A 13,721-nucleotide genomic window follows, 5' to 3' on the forward strand; every position below is an offset into this window, starting at 1 on the left:
CGGTAGCTTACTGCCAGTAAGTGTCCCACACCAGCTCCAGTCCCTTCGCTATGCTCTGCGCACAAAGTTTACAGGGAGCCGCAGCCCAGCTCTTCTCCGGGCAGGTGCGCAGCATCAAAAAAGTTACTGCGCAGCAAGATTTTTTTATTGTGTGCAGCCATGCATGCATGCAGCTTAGAGGGAACCTTGCCAGTAGGTTTCCTTGTCACACCAAGATAAGTTGCCCTCAGAAAGACAGCTAATGAAAAATGACCAGCAGGCTGGGATGGTGTGTGCAGGTGCTCCTTACAATAACTGGGAAAAGTAGTTCTGTACTGTAAAAGTGCCCCTGGGCAGAAAAATATCATTAGGATACTTCACAAACTTACTGCATGCTATAACCTAGTAGCCTGGGCAATATATTGAGCAGTCTCAGTGCAAGGTGTTAGGCCATACGCACTCTGGGAACTCCCTGCTGGAAGACAAGACTTGTAACAAGCAGTATGAATGCACAATATGAAATACATGAGCTTTATGATAAAAAAAGAAGTTTGATGAATCAGTTCTTACCAATTAAGACCGAGTTGCCTGAAATGAACAGATTTCCAAAGACAAAGCCAATTTCATCTCCGTGGTCTGCCTTTACAAAATGCGGTTTAGTATCTTTAAATATACTGGGTCGATGCTGGAATTCATAGAAGTAGACTGAAGCGCCAGAATCTAGCAGAAAGGAACAACCAGGACCGAATGAACAATTTCTCTCACCGCATTTTCCATGAGGAAGTGTTAAGCAAGAGCTTCCTGCACATTCTTAATACTTTTTCATGATGTGACTAGATGCAAATTAAGCTTTGCAATAAAAGCACACACTGCTGTCTCACACTGTACATATCCCCCACAAAACAAGACACGCACATCATTTGGGGAGGGCTGATTTTTGGTGGGGAAAGGTGTGTGTGGTACGTGGGTCTCTACAGCAAGTAAAATTCTAGCTCAGGGTTTCAATTCATATGTTTCACAATTCATTTTCAGAAAATACAAGAGGCCAGGGGATAAGTTAGAAAGGACCTCAAGAGATCAGTCTAATCCAGGGACGGCCAATTACTCCAGGTGGAGGGCCACTCAGCACGTTTTGGTGAGCTGCTGAGGGCTGCAAGGGAAGCCTTGCCCCTTGATGGGTGCCCTGCCCCCTGCTCATCATAGCCCACCTCTAGCCCCTGACTTTTGCCATCAGAAGTCCCTCCCCTTGCCCCGGAAGTACTCCTTTTGGGAGCCGGGTACTGCTATCTTGAAACCGAAAACCCCTCACATCAGATACTAAAAAAATAAAACATTTACTGTAATTTATTTTAATTTTAAAATATTTTTGTCCTGATTTGTGTATGTTTGCAGAGTGCATTTAGAGGCAATTGCATAATAGCTCAAAATACAGTCCTACTCTTGTATATTGTGTGTAGGCGGCAAGAGAGAGGATGGAGAGGCATATATCTCTCTGCCTGAATTATCTTTGACAAATGTCTTGACAAATTAACAGCCCATGTTCCCAGCCAAATCAACAAGACCACATACCCACCCTCAGCAACGAAACTGCCACAAGGGGATCAGATATTGTGTTGTGGCATGTTGACCCAACAATGATCTGTAGGGCGTAATTAGAGAAATGCCCATTCACCTTTAGATAAAAATCAAGTCTCAGTAAAAAGTCTGTAAAAAGCTGCCTGCGTGGTTTCACAGATATCACTTCTGCCTCATGAAACACAGCTCTGTCTGCTGTCTAGCACTAGTCACCTCAGCTGGAAAGGGCAGGAGGGCTAACAGCTGCTATACTAAACCAAGAAGACTAAAAGGAATGACGCAACACAATTTACTCTTCAGAAACTCCCCCCGCAACAATCTACGTGGGGAAAAAAGATCAAGCAAAATTACCTCCAAAAAAGGAAGTTAGTCATGATCCAAAGTCTGTTCAGATTAATAGGAATCGTTCCATAGGCTTCAAAGGGTTTTAGGTCAAGTACAAAATAGAAAACAGCAGGGAAGGGGGCAGTGCAGTGCCAGAAAATCCTCAGGAGCACTACTAGGTCCAAGTCCATGCCCAAGTCCAAAAATCCACAATACTTTGCCTCAATGCTATTCCCCGATTTAGCCCCCTAATTATTTGCTCTTAACTGAGTCAGGGCACGTGTCACTCTGGAATGTTAGCCAGAAAAATTTACCTCTGTGGCATCTAGCTACTTGGACAGCCGGAAAAACAAAGAAGTAGTCTCCCAACATTTCTTGAAACTGGGCTCTCAGCTCCTCAGGGTCATTTGTGTCTCCTAAATATTCATCTGCTACCGAAGAGACAAACTCAGCAGGAAGCATCTGTAACAAAGGATGAAGGCACAAAGAGAAGCAAAAATGGATTGTGGGTTCAGTCTCCAGAACTGTGGCTCAGGTACTAGTTATTAAACGTTACCCAAAGAGCTAGGAGCCCTGCTGGAGGAGCACACGCTATTTGCTTTTTTTTGGAATGATGCCACAGACAAGCAAAGGTTCAATGTACACACATTCCCTAAACAGTCCCAGAAGTCAAGGTCAGAGGTCTTTCTGAGGCTGGCAGCTTGCAGGGCTCAGGTAGTCACAACACCTTGATTTCTGTAGTCAATGGCACACAAGGGAACAATGTGGCCAGCACTGAATTCAACTGCCTTCAACTACCCAGCCTGAATGACCAGGTGCCCATTTACAGCTGGGTTGACTGTGGGCAGCCTTTGGCACAACGCTGGAGCACGACTTGAGTTTGTCCCCCTGGAGCCATAGCATGACACCAATAAAAAGGTTAGGCCAGTGATGGATTCTACCAGCAAGCCTTTGAATACACACATATGGCAAACAGCCGTGAAGTGATGGCATCTACAACCTCAGATGTGAGACTGGCTTAAAACAAACAATAAAATACCATATAGGACAACAAACAATGAACAGTAAAATGCCTCACCAACATTGATGTCATTTTGTCTAATGCTGAAATAATGTCTTCTCTGTGCATCCTTTCTTGTACGGATGGGAATTTAAATAACTGCATAATAAAGTAAGAATAAAAAAAAATATTTTTATATTGTAAAAAAACATTTAATACCAGCATGTCTGCTGACTGCTCCATTTCATTTTAGCTCGAAAGGATGGCTCAGCACTTATTAAGTATACCCTTTTTCATAGGAATCTACGTGGAGGTGGGTGGGAAGTGGCTCTTTCCTTTGCTATTGCCAGCAACCATGTCGTATAACTCCTTTTGTAAGGTGATCAAGCCCAGCATTAACGTTAGTTCAGAATTTTGCCCCCACTACTCCTCTTGGAAGCCTGTTCCAAAACCTCAGTGCTCTGATTGTTAGAAACCTTCTTCTAATCTCCAGGATAGTTGATTATTGCTGCATATTTAGACCACTTGCTCTTGTGCATATATTGCTTAGCTTAAACAGTTCTTTTCCTTGCATGATATTCATCCAGAAATTTATTGCAAGCTCTCTTAGCCTTTATCTTCTTAGGTTAAAGGTGGCAAGCTCTCTTAAGCTCCTTTTATCTGGTAGGTTCTCCATTCCCCACCTCGTCCTAGTAGCATCATCCCTTCTCTGCACCTGTTCTTATTTAATTCTTTTATTTTGAGCACGGAAAAACAGAATTGTACGTAACACAGGAATTTGACCCGTGCTTTCTAAAACAACATTACTTCTGTCCTTACCGCTTGCTTCGTATTGTAGGATTGCATTTACCTTTTCCATAGCTAGACTACTTATGGCTAATAGTCATCTTGTAACTAACCAATGAATCCAGGTCTTTTTCTTCTTCTGTTTCTAATTTGCCTACAGCAATTTTTTGTTAAGAAGCTGTTAGGTGCTCGGCCATGTACTTTGTACTCTTCTTCAGATATTACTTTATATAAAGCAATCAGCAAAAGTGTTTGATGGGTGAATGGATTTGCACTCCAAGTTGCGATAATGACTTATTACTAAAAGCCTCGAGTGTTCTTATTGGACACAATAATCCCAAAGATTATATTAAGTACCATGTTCTAAATAGAACTGGAATGTGCAGGTTAAAACTATTTTCCTTTAACGAAGTGTGCAATGCTTGTAGGTTTTACTTTAAAAATCAATCAATCAAATCGGTGTTATTTTCCGTGTAAATACTAATTGTGGAATTAATTATAGCTCTCACAGGATACATGAAATATCAAGGTATTCTCTGAGAGACAGGATAAGAAATCAAAAGCATTTATTGACAGGGAGAAATTCCAGCTGGCTATTAAAAGAGGAGTCAGACCAATACAGCCTGAGCCTCATCCAAAGCCTGCTGAATCTCACTGGTATGAAGGAGCTCTGGCTATATCTGATTTAGGGGGATGAGGACAGTGTATATTTCTGTTCCAGTGTAACAATTCCACATTCCTTTAACGTGGGTAGGGGAAAATATCTTACATTGAAAATATCTTACCTTTGGAACAATCCAGCCGTATTCATGATTATTTACTCCCACCATATATGGGACAGTGCTGAACTCTTTATCAGCCAGCAGCTTATCTACTTCCTTTGGAAAAAACACACCATCTAAAACTGGAGGGATATATTCCATTTGCTGAAAGGAAAAAAACAAAACAAAGTTATTTATCCCTCTTCGTGATATTGCAAAATTCCTACTGCCGAGTGACGCCAAGACCAATACAAGTGCCAATCTCTTGGAATCCAACACAGAACAAATGTGATGACAGAGCCATTAACAAAGCATCCAGATACAGCACCTGCTAGTCATCTAACTGTTCACAGGGAAATCAATATAAAAATTCCCTTTGATTAGAATGATGATAGAATGAAGGCAGCGCTGTGCACTTCTGAAGATCTGAATCTGGATAATCAGGACTACCACACAAGATGAATATGTATTGTTATTCTGAAAAGCAGTTTGTACTTTAGTAAAATGCGACAGTACAGTAAGATTGCAAAGAGCCATATATGACAGGAAATATGACAGTGCTGTATATAGGAAAGACAGGATGGTAAATTGTCAGTGTGCTTTTTCTACTGGCACATACCGTAATCTACTTTAACTAATCTTCTAAAAATTTTACATGTAACTGGATAGATTGCCATGGGCTAGCTTTGAAGACATCCCCCAGTTTGACAAAGGGAATTAAATTAATTAATGTTCATAGTGGATGAGCAGTAGCATTCACCTGCAAAAAATAGTGGGGCATAAAAATAAGGGTGTGCCCTCTCCTAATAAAATAAATCAGACATACATTCCTTCTTGCAATTTCATCTAGCAATGACAGTGGAATTTAAAAGGTTCAGGATCAACTTTTCAAAGTGGCCTCCCCCAGTACCTAAAATTTGAAAATACCAAGTTAATTTTTCAGAATTAAGATTCTGCAGACATAAGAACTGCTTTTTGTGTGAACTGCATGTTTATGGGCAGGTGTAACAGAGGCCTGGGTCTACAAGAAGAGTCTTCTAGTCTCTATCAACAAGCTGAGTTCAGCAGCAAGGGAAACAATTACTTCTTGCTGCTGCTGGGCTGGGGCGGTGAAGACAAAAACAGCATGACCTTCAGAAAAACTTGATGCTGGCCTAGCCAACTATGCACTGCTGTTTGTTGGTTCTCCGGTAGGTGCCAGAAGGCAGTATAGGATCTTCTCACAATTTCTGGGAAAAAATGGGATGGGGGTGGGCCCAAACAGATCCAGAGCAGATGAACTGGCATGGTCACAACCCCATTCAGACCAGGCCACCAAAGCAGCAGCCAGGGACTACTTTTAAGTCCCTAAAGCAAGTAAGAATTAACCCCACGTCTTCCCCTCTGTGCTCAGCAGCACATCCCTCCCCTCCTGCTGCTGCTTCCACAGCATGGTTTGCCTGCCTTGGTGGGAGGGAAGCTGGGATCTGAGGTATAGGGTTGGTTGCTTCTCCTCCACCCCACTTAACAGGTGAACCTATGACTACAGACTACAATTGTGAGCCCCAGAGCCAGGCTTAAAGAGGGGGAACCCACCTGTTGCCACCATCACTGCTGCCATCCCCGACTGAGCCCAACTCCCTGTGCATCCATGCCCTGCAGCTCCAGCTGTAGCTGGGCAGGAGAGGCTCTGGAGTTCCCCCTACCCTGAATCAGCCGGGGGCAGTGGTGGATGGAGGAGGTGAGGTGCTATTGATCACTCAGGTGAAGGAAGCAGGTTGTGAGGGGAGAGAAAGGGGGGATTCTTACATTTTTAAGTCCCTGAATAAGGTATCTCCCCAGCTGCTGCTCCAACAGCGTGGTCTACCTGCCTGCGTGCCTGGGTGGGGAGGGGAGGGAGGGAAGCTGGGGTGTAGGACTCGTTGCTGCTCCCCCATCCCCTTTACAGGTGAAGTTCTGATTACACACTAGAATTGTGAGCCAGTAGACCTTCCTTCTAAAGGAAAAGTAAAGAATCCCAAATCTTTTCATTTTGCAACTCTACTCACAAGCTTCATAGACCAATCATTCATTTGCTGCAACGACTGCTGGTCCTCTTCCTCCCTAAAGATCTCTTTCCAAGACTTCCTTTACAGAAATGGAGATATTCCTAAATGCAGTCCATCACCTAATAGCCTCCTCACTTACTCCTCACTCTAGCATTTGACACAGAAACTTAAAATGTGCAGATGTTGTTGCTGCTGCGGTTTTGTTACAAATCTAAATCAACCCTACTCCTAACACTGTATGGGTTTAGAGGCAGTGGATTAGCTGAGTTAATCGCAAGTAATACACGTGACAGAATTAAACATAGCTTTGAACCAAAATCTCAGATCAAAATTTTGTGAAATCTAAATTCAGATTCTGCAGCTCAGACCCATCCTGGCATGAAACAAGAAATAGGATTTAAGTACATGGAAAGGACTGACTGACTAGAAGAGTCAACCAATGTTCCTCTATCGATTTGAAGGTCTTAACAGGTCCTAAATTAGCATTTCTCCCTTACCTTAAGGAAATCTGTAGTTACAGTCACTAATTCCTTCTCTGTTTTTTTCCTTAAACAATTAACTATTGCAGAACTGGTCATCTCACAGCCAGCTAGATTAGCAATGACCTGTAATTGTTCAAAAAAAAGAAAAAAGGAAGCGATGACAGTCATGGGACAGCCAAATAATTTCATACCTGCTAATGTACGATGGATTTTAAATCTGCCCACTATAACCAAAGTATAGTGTAGGTGTCTGTGTGTGCACTACAGTACATGGGGACATGAACAGGATCAGCAGACTGCAGGTCCTGTTCTGAAAGATACTCAAATCTTGCTGAAGATCATTCTATTTGTAGGGACCTACTTTATTTGCAGTATCATGGATTTCACGGAAACCATGAAATCCAGGAATGTCCACAAAAAATTAACAACAACAAAATTGAATAAAAATAAAATGCCAACTCCCAAGCAGGAGTCAGAGGTCCTCATGGTCAGGAGGGGAAGATGCTAGCTGGCAGGGTGGCACAAAGAGCAGCACATAAGGTTGTAGCTGCCCCCTTGTCCCTCTTCCTCTGGCCAGGGCCTCTGCAAATCAGCACCAAGGGGAAGGGCAGCCAGCAGTCAAGAAGGCGGTTGCCCACTCATCCCCGAGCCTCTCCATTAATCAGTGCCAAGAAGCAGGGCCATGAAATGACTGTGGAATTAGAGCTTTAGGTCACAATCAACGCATAAAAATGGCTAAGTCCCCCCCATGATTTAGGTAGACACCAACCCGTTTGCAGTACCTTCTATTTTTTCTGGGACAGTCAAACAGTTGCAACTAATTTTTAAAAGCTACCTTAATCTTTAACCCTATTTACTTTGGTGTTCTCTATTGTAATGGAGCAGAACTGCTAGTGAATTTGGCTGCAGTGGCACAACCCATTTGAAATTGTGCTAGATCTGATTTTCTGTGCGCTCCCTTTGTTATGCTCCACAAATATATATATATTTTTAATCGCAGAAACATTAAGAAGAAAAAGTTGATGATTCCTTGGCAGATTACTGCTACTAATTTATGTAAACTTAAATCCGCCATCCCCTCTTGCTCCATAGTTCAGGGCAACACAGGCATTGTTGGGAAAAATGGGACATCAGAATTTAAGAGTAAAAGAAAACTCTACACACACCTTGGAAAGAAAGAGAAACGAGACTTGAGACCATTTTTCTAGGTTGTGAAAAGAGCTGAGCACAAACACTTGGTCTGTAATTTGTTCCTGAACACTTCTCAGTGTTGAATTTCAGAAACTCAGCATTTAAAAAAACAAAGAAATAAAAAACAAACACCTCCGAGAACTTACGTGAGTAAGAAATTGAGGCTCAGAAGTAATACTACCAGGTAAGGTCACAACCCCACTTTGTGATATGGCTTTGTGGAACAAGCCTTTGGACATGGGAGACAGAATCTACAAAAAACAAAGTACAAATTATATATCCATGATGTTTGTTTGGTACAATGCATAAATAACTTTGCTTTTGTAGACAGACTGAAAAGCAAGGCTCAACTTTAGAGTTGTTCAGTAATTTTAATACAAAAGCAGTTATGGCAAACCCACATTAGCACCAATGCTGATTCCTCCTGCAGATTCTCCAAACAGGGTGACAGATTCTGGATCTCCACCAAAAGTATCAATGTTGTCCTTAACCCACTGAAGAGCTGCCACTTGATCCAGCAACCCCCAGTTTCCACGAGCGTATTCATCACCAGTACTGAAATCAAAAGAAGGAATTCTAAACAAAACCACCAATTTTCTTCTCTGCTGTTGGGAACACAGAACAAACATCACCAGGTATTTCAAGTGAACATATACTGACCACAGGATATTTTTTTTTTGCAGAAGTATTTATTAAAAAGCAAACGAACACAAAGCTCCACTTTCAACACTATGCCAAGTGGCCCCTGTGGTTCACTTGGCAGCTCAAAGCATGCTAAAAACCTGTTACAGTTTGCACGGTGTATCCGTGAGCCCATCCCCATACGTGCACTCTCACCCACTGCCCTCCTCAGAGGGCCTGCTCCTGAAAAAGTCCATGCCAGACCCCTCTCCACCAGGTGAGATTTGCCATTTCTTTCTTGTCGTCCTCTTCCATCTTCCTATAAGTACCAGTATATTTCACTTAGTCCAGGGGTGGGCAAAATACGGCCCACGGGCTGCATCTGGCCAGCAAGGCCCCTAAAAAACCCCTGAAAATTAAACTTTATCTGTTCTTGGTTTCTGTACAAGATGACAGGAACCAGGGGCAAGTAGGAGCCAGGGGACTCCTCAGCAGGCTCCTGCAACAGCAGGACCCGCCCCCTTAGCTGGAGGCCCCAGCAAGGGCTTCTGGCCTGGGACCATGTAGCTGTCCTGGCATGGGAACCTCAGCTAAGCGGGGAGGGCGAGAGAAGGGGGGAGGACCCCGGGCAGGGAAGGAGCTGGAGTGCGGGGAAATTCAGCTCCTCCCCTGCCCCATGGCTGGTGCTCCCCGGTGCAGCCGCTTGCAGCCCACTGTTCTGAGCAGACACAGGCATCCCCATGCAGGCTGCGAGCGACTGAAGCGTGGGGTGCCGGCCATGGTGCAGGGGAGGGTCTGCTTTTTCCCATGCTCAGCACCAGCTTGTAACCCACCCCCACTGGCAGCCTGGACGCCGCGATTGCCTGTCGGGGCTGCACTGAGGCGGCAGCAGCTGTGGCCTCCCTGCTTGCTGCACCAGGCAATGTTTGCTGCTGCTGCCCACCCAGAGCTTGAGCTCTGGGCAGCACAGGGACAGCGGTGGCAGCCTCACTGCAGCGTGAGCTCTGGGTGGGCAGCAGCAGCAGCAAATGCTGCCCAGCGCAGCAAGCAGGGGGGCTGCAGCTGCTGCAACACAGCCCCAACAGGCAAGCCTGGAGCTGGCGCAGGGCCCAGGCTGGCAGTGGGGGCAGGTTACAAGCTGGTGCTAAGTGTGGGGGGAAAAGCAGCCCCTTCTCTGACCTGGTGCCCTGCGTTGCAGTCGCTCGCAGCCCGCATGGAGATGCCTGTGCCTGCTCATGACAGCCCTGCGCGGGCTGTGAGCAGCTGCAGCAGGAAGCGCCAGCCATGGGGCAGGAGAGGGGCTGCTTTCCCCGCGCTCCACACCAGCTCCTTCCCTTTGCTGTCCCCTGCCTGTACTGCAGGGCTGGGGGGGACTGGGAGCGAGTGGGCACGGGAGTCAGTGGGAGCACAGGGCCCGCACCGCTGTCCCAGGGCCAGCTCCAGCAGGGGCCAGAGCAGGGCAGCAGGGTCCCAGCAGGGTCTAGAGCAGGGGCTCTATGCAGCCAGGCCAGCTCCCCCCTCTCCCTGCTGGTGCAGCCCAGCCCGGCTCCACAGACCCCTGCCAGCCTGCAGCCCGCCGCCACTGGGCCTGGGACATTGGTCCTAAGACATTGGGACACTGGTCCCACAATGGTGACCAGTGGGTGGGGCACCCATCAAGGGGCAGGGCTACCCATGTGGCCCTCAACAGCCTGCCAAAACTGGGTAAGCAGCCCTCTGCCTGAAATAATTGCCCAACCCTGACTTAGTCCCATTTTAATACAGTCCTCGACTGTGGAGTCTGAGTGTCTGTTTATGAGCAGCTTCCTGGCTTTTCAACGTGCATACCTGTACCAGGATACGAACTGGTTAAGCGAGCTGTCGGGGTCAGGTGCCTGTAGAGAATTGTTTCCCTGGCCAGGTCTCTGCAACCTGTTACTGCCAGGAGGAGAGCACAGACTTCCTTCCACACCCCTCTGGTGTATGGGCAGTCCCAGAAGAGGTGGTTGATTGTTTCTGCCTGCCAACAGCAGGTCTGTCTCGAGCAGCTCGATGGACCTCTCTGTTCTGCGCTGTTTTTTTTGGGAGTGCAGGGAGTGCTAGGGGAGAAGGGTTTTATCTGCCTGGGTTCTCATTCGAGTGGAAGCTGTTACTGCTGATGCTTTAGCTGAGCTGCTAGCACTGGGAAACAGCCAATAGTGCTGGAGACCCCTCATTGCTCTGTTTGCCCACCCACCCCCGAGGGGCAGGGCTCACCCTCCCATGGCAAAGCCCCCCCCCCCCCCCCCAAGTGAAGGGGCATCATTTGGCCCCCTCCCACACAGCAGATACACTGTCTATGGCTGGGTAGTGCAGGGCTCTCCATAGCATGCAGAGACACCAGGATGCAGAGATAAACCAGGATAATGGTTTAGATTTCAGCACCCATGACCAATGCCTCTCTCGCCTCACCCTAATGGCGCTACTGCAAGTTAGTAAGGACATGGTCACACACTTGCGTGCCTGAAGCAAAATAAATTGTTAATATTGTAATGATTCTTTTTTGACAGGGCAGTGTGCATGGCAGGTAGGGCACCTCCAGTAGAAGAATCCAAGTGACAAAATATGGAATTTCCCTAGAAGGGTAATAAAGAGTTGAAGTGTTCATGCAACAGTTTAGAAATGCAGACAGACACGGAAGTGGAAAGGTGGGCAATAAAGGAGCTTTAGGAGGAAAAAGGAATCCTGTTCAGTGTGGGACAAACTAAACCTAAAAGAAACTGAGTACATAGTTCAGAGAAAGATTCCATCACCGGCAGGAGAAGCCACATGCCAGAGAGGAAGTTTCCCTGACTCCCTAGAAGATGCTGATCCTAAAGAATGATCAAGAGAGATGAGGAATCTGAAACAGAAAATGAAACATGTGTTCCTTGTTTTGCACGAATCTAGCTTTGATGAGCTGTTTACAGTGAAGGCCTATTGTTTTTAGAAGCCCTGTGCAATTCCTGAATCTGTTTCCATAACCATGTGCCCCCCCCAAGAGGCAAACTGCAAGGCAGCAGAGTGCATGATAAGACTAAGACTCCAGAGAGGGCTAGGGAGTATGAGGGAGTTGACCCTAGTGTCAGAGTCCAAGCAGCTAGACTATGGAGGTGTCAAATTTTAGAAAGGAGCACTAGAAACAGATTCTACTCCCTGCAAAACAGATTCTACTCCCTGCAAGCGTGCTTAAATTCAAGGAAGCTTAAAAGGCACATATCCTGCATGTAGGATCCAAACACAGCAGCTTGACCAGGTCTTGTGACAGTGTCTTACCTCAAGAATCCAAGGATACCCAGCCTATACTGGATGATTACCACAACCACGTTTTCATAGGCAGTCAATGCTGACCCATCGTATGTTGAAGCTCCACCTAGCGCGAAACCTCCTCCATGAATCCACACCATAACCTGAAATAAAAGAAGGGAAGTCAAACTGCCTGCCATCCTAAATTTGGTAATTTTGTAATAAAATGTAAGCATACAAAGTACTGCATATTGCATTTTCTATTTTAAAATTCTCTTTTTAAAAGGCAGGTGAAAATAAGTTCATGCAGCTGGTACTGTGAGGAGTCATTCATGCTGTCCATTTCTAGTTTCTTTTATCACCATGAACTTGATAAGACACCTCTAACCATCCTTCGGGTTTCATTCATCTCTCCAGTGTGATAAAACTGTAATTTAAAGGGGCTCAGAGATCATTTAACAGTAACCATGCTTCTTATCAAGTAATTTCCAGTTGCTCTGTTTTTCAATTATTTATACCTAGCCTTGGCCTTCGCATTTCTAAACAAATGTATTCCCTTCCATGACTCAGCAAGAATGCTATGGCTGGTTAAGAAATTGGGGGCAGAATTCAACTGGGTCTTCCTGGTGAAGACTGGATGTTTGAACTCGATAAAGCAAAGCAGAAACCAGGGCCAGAGAGCACAAGAAGGAGTGGCAGCATGAAGGAGGACGCAAAGAAAGGGATCTTCACTGTCATGTTTGGTCTGGACTGGGTAACAGGGATATCCGGAGACAAGGGAGCTGCAATAATCAGGATATAAATGAAGATGGATTGGATGAATGGGGTGACCATAGTAAATTGCAGAGGCACCTCATATAGGACAGCCAGCAAGGTTTGGAAATGGCTTGGATTAGACGGATAAGTAAGGGGGAAAGAGTCAAGGCCTGGGAGTACATGAACTATTCCCAGGTGTTACCAAGAAGAACGTACAAGAGACTGCAGTGGTATTTGTCCTTACAGCCCATTTATTCTCCTATGCAAAACTGCTGAAATAAGGCCCAGGACTAGAGGGGACTTAAATCAGCAGTCTAGGGACAGCCCTACATTGTACAGGGCCACCTACAACTACTACCCATTGCATGCTCGTGAGACATCTCCACATCTTTGTAGCTATGTTGTTATCTCCCATGTCCTGGATCACTGCCAACCCTTCTCAGAGGCCACGAGTTAAGAAGATAAATTCACCAAATTCTGCTATGGCCTGCCGGTGCTACAGGTAAGATAGGGCTATTACAGGAAACAGTTGCTAGTACTCTGACAAGGGTGTGGGTGCAAAAATCAGGTACACGCATGTGGTTCTCTCAGGAAGGGAGCTGCCAAGCAGGTCCTGAGCACCTGCCCACCCATGCAGAACTCAGAAACACAACAGCAATGCCCCTCGGGGGGGGGGAGGGGGAGGGGTCGCCACACAGTTGCTCTTAAGATCTGCCCCCAGAGTGCTTGAGAGCAGCAGCCTGGGGCACTGGCTTGCCCATGGCACTCCTAGGTCTGGCCTGGACGAGCGAGAGTGAGTGAATGGGCACACTCAGGAACATATGACCCAGAGCACTCAGGACTCGCTAGAGATGTACCCCAAGTGACTACACAAGCTAAGGCTGCTATCATAGTTTCATAGTTTCTAGGGTCGGAAGGGACCTGAGCAGATCATCTAGTCTGACCCCCTGCCACGGCAGGAAAGAGTACTGGGGTC

At 46.0% G+C, this 13,721-nt stretch overlaps 1 protein-coding gene across 1 annotated transcript in view; it reads right to left on the reverse strand.

Annotated features, from left to right (window-relative positions):
* LOC109310613 (fatty acyl-CoA hydrolase precursor, medium chain-like) overlaps nucleotides 1–13,721 on the reverse strand; it is a 33,529-nt gene that overhangs the window by 4,360 nt on the left and 15,448 nt on the right. The window contains exons 4-11 of the mRNA XM_019535872.1: nucleotides 12,020–12,153; nucleotides 8,527–8,680; nucleotides 8,272–8,376; nucleotides 6,950–7,057; nucleotides 4,450–4,590; nucleotides 2,957–3,037; nucleotides 2,193–2,340; nucleotides 550–699 (exon numbers count right to left, since the gene is read on the reverse strand). Coding sequence (XP_019391417.1) covers nucleotides 550–699; nucleotides 2,193–2,340; nucleotides 2,957–3,037; nucleotides 4,450–4,590; nucleotides 6,950–7,057; nucleotides 8,272–8,376; nucleotides 8,527–8,680; nucleotides 12,020–12,153 — 1,021 coding nt within the window. The remainder of the gene's footprint in view (nucleotides 1–549; nucleotides 700–2,192; nucleotides 2,341–2,956; nucleotides 3,038–4,449; nucleotides 4,591–6,949; nucleotides 7,058–8,271; nucleotides 8,377–8,526; nucleotides 8,681–12,019; nucleotides 12,154–13,721) is intronic.

The sequence above is a fragment of the Crocodylus porosus genome, unplaced genomic scaffold (genome assembly GCF_001723895.1).
Source record: "Crocodylus porosus isolate Cpor-Errol unplaced genomic scaffold, CroPor_comp1, whole genome shotgun sequence".
NCBI classification, from domain to species: Eukaryota; Metazoa; Chordata; order Crocodylia; family Crocodylidae; genus Crocodylus; species Crocodylus porosus.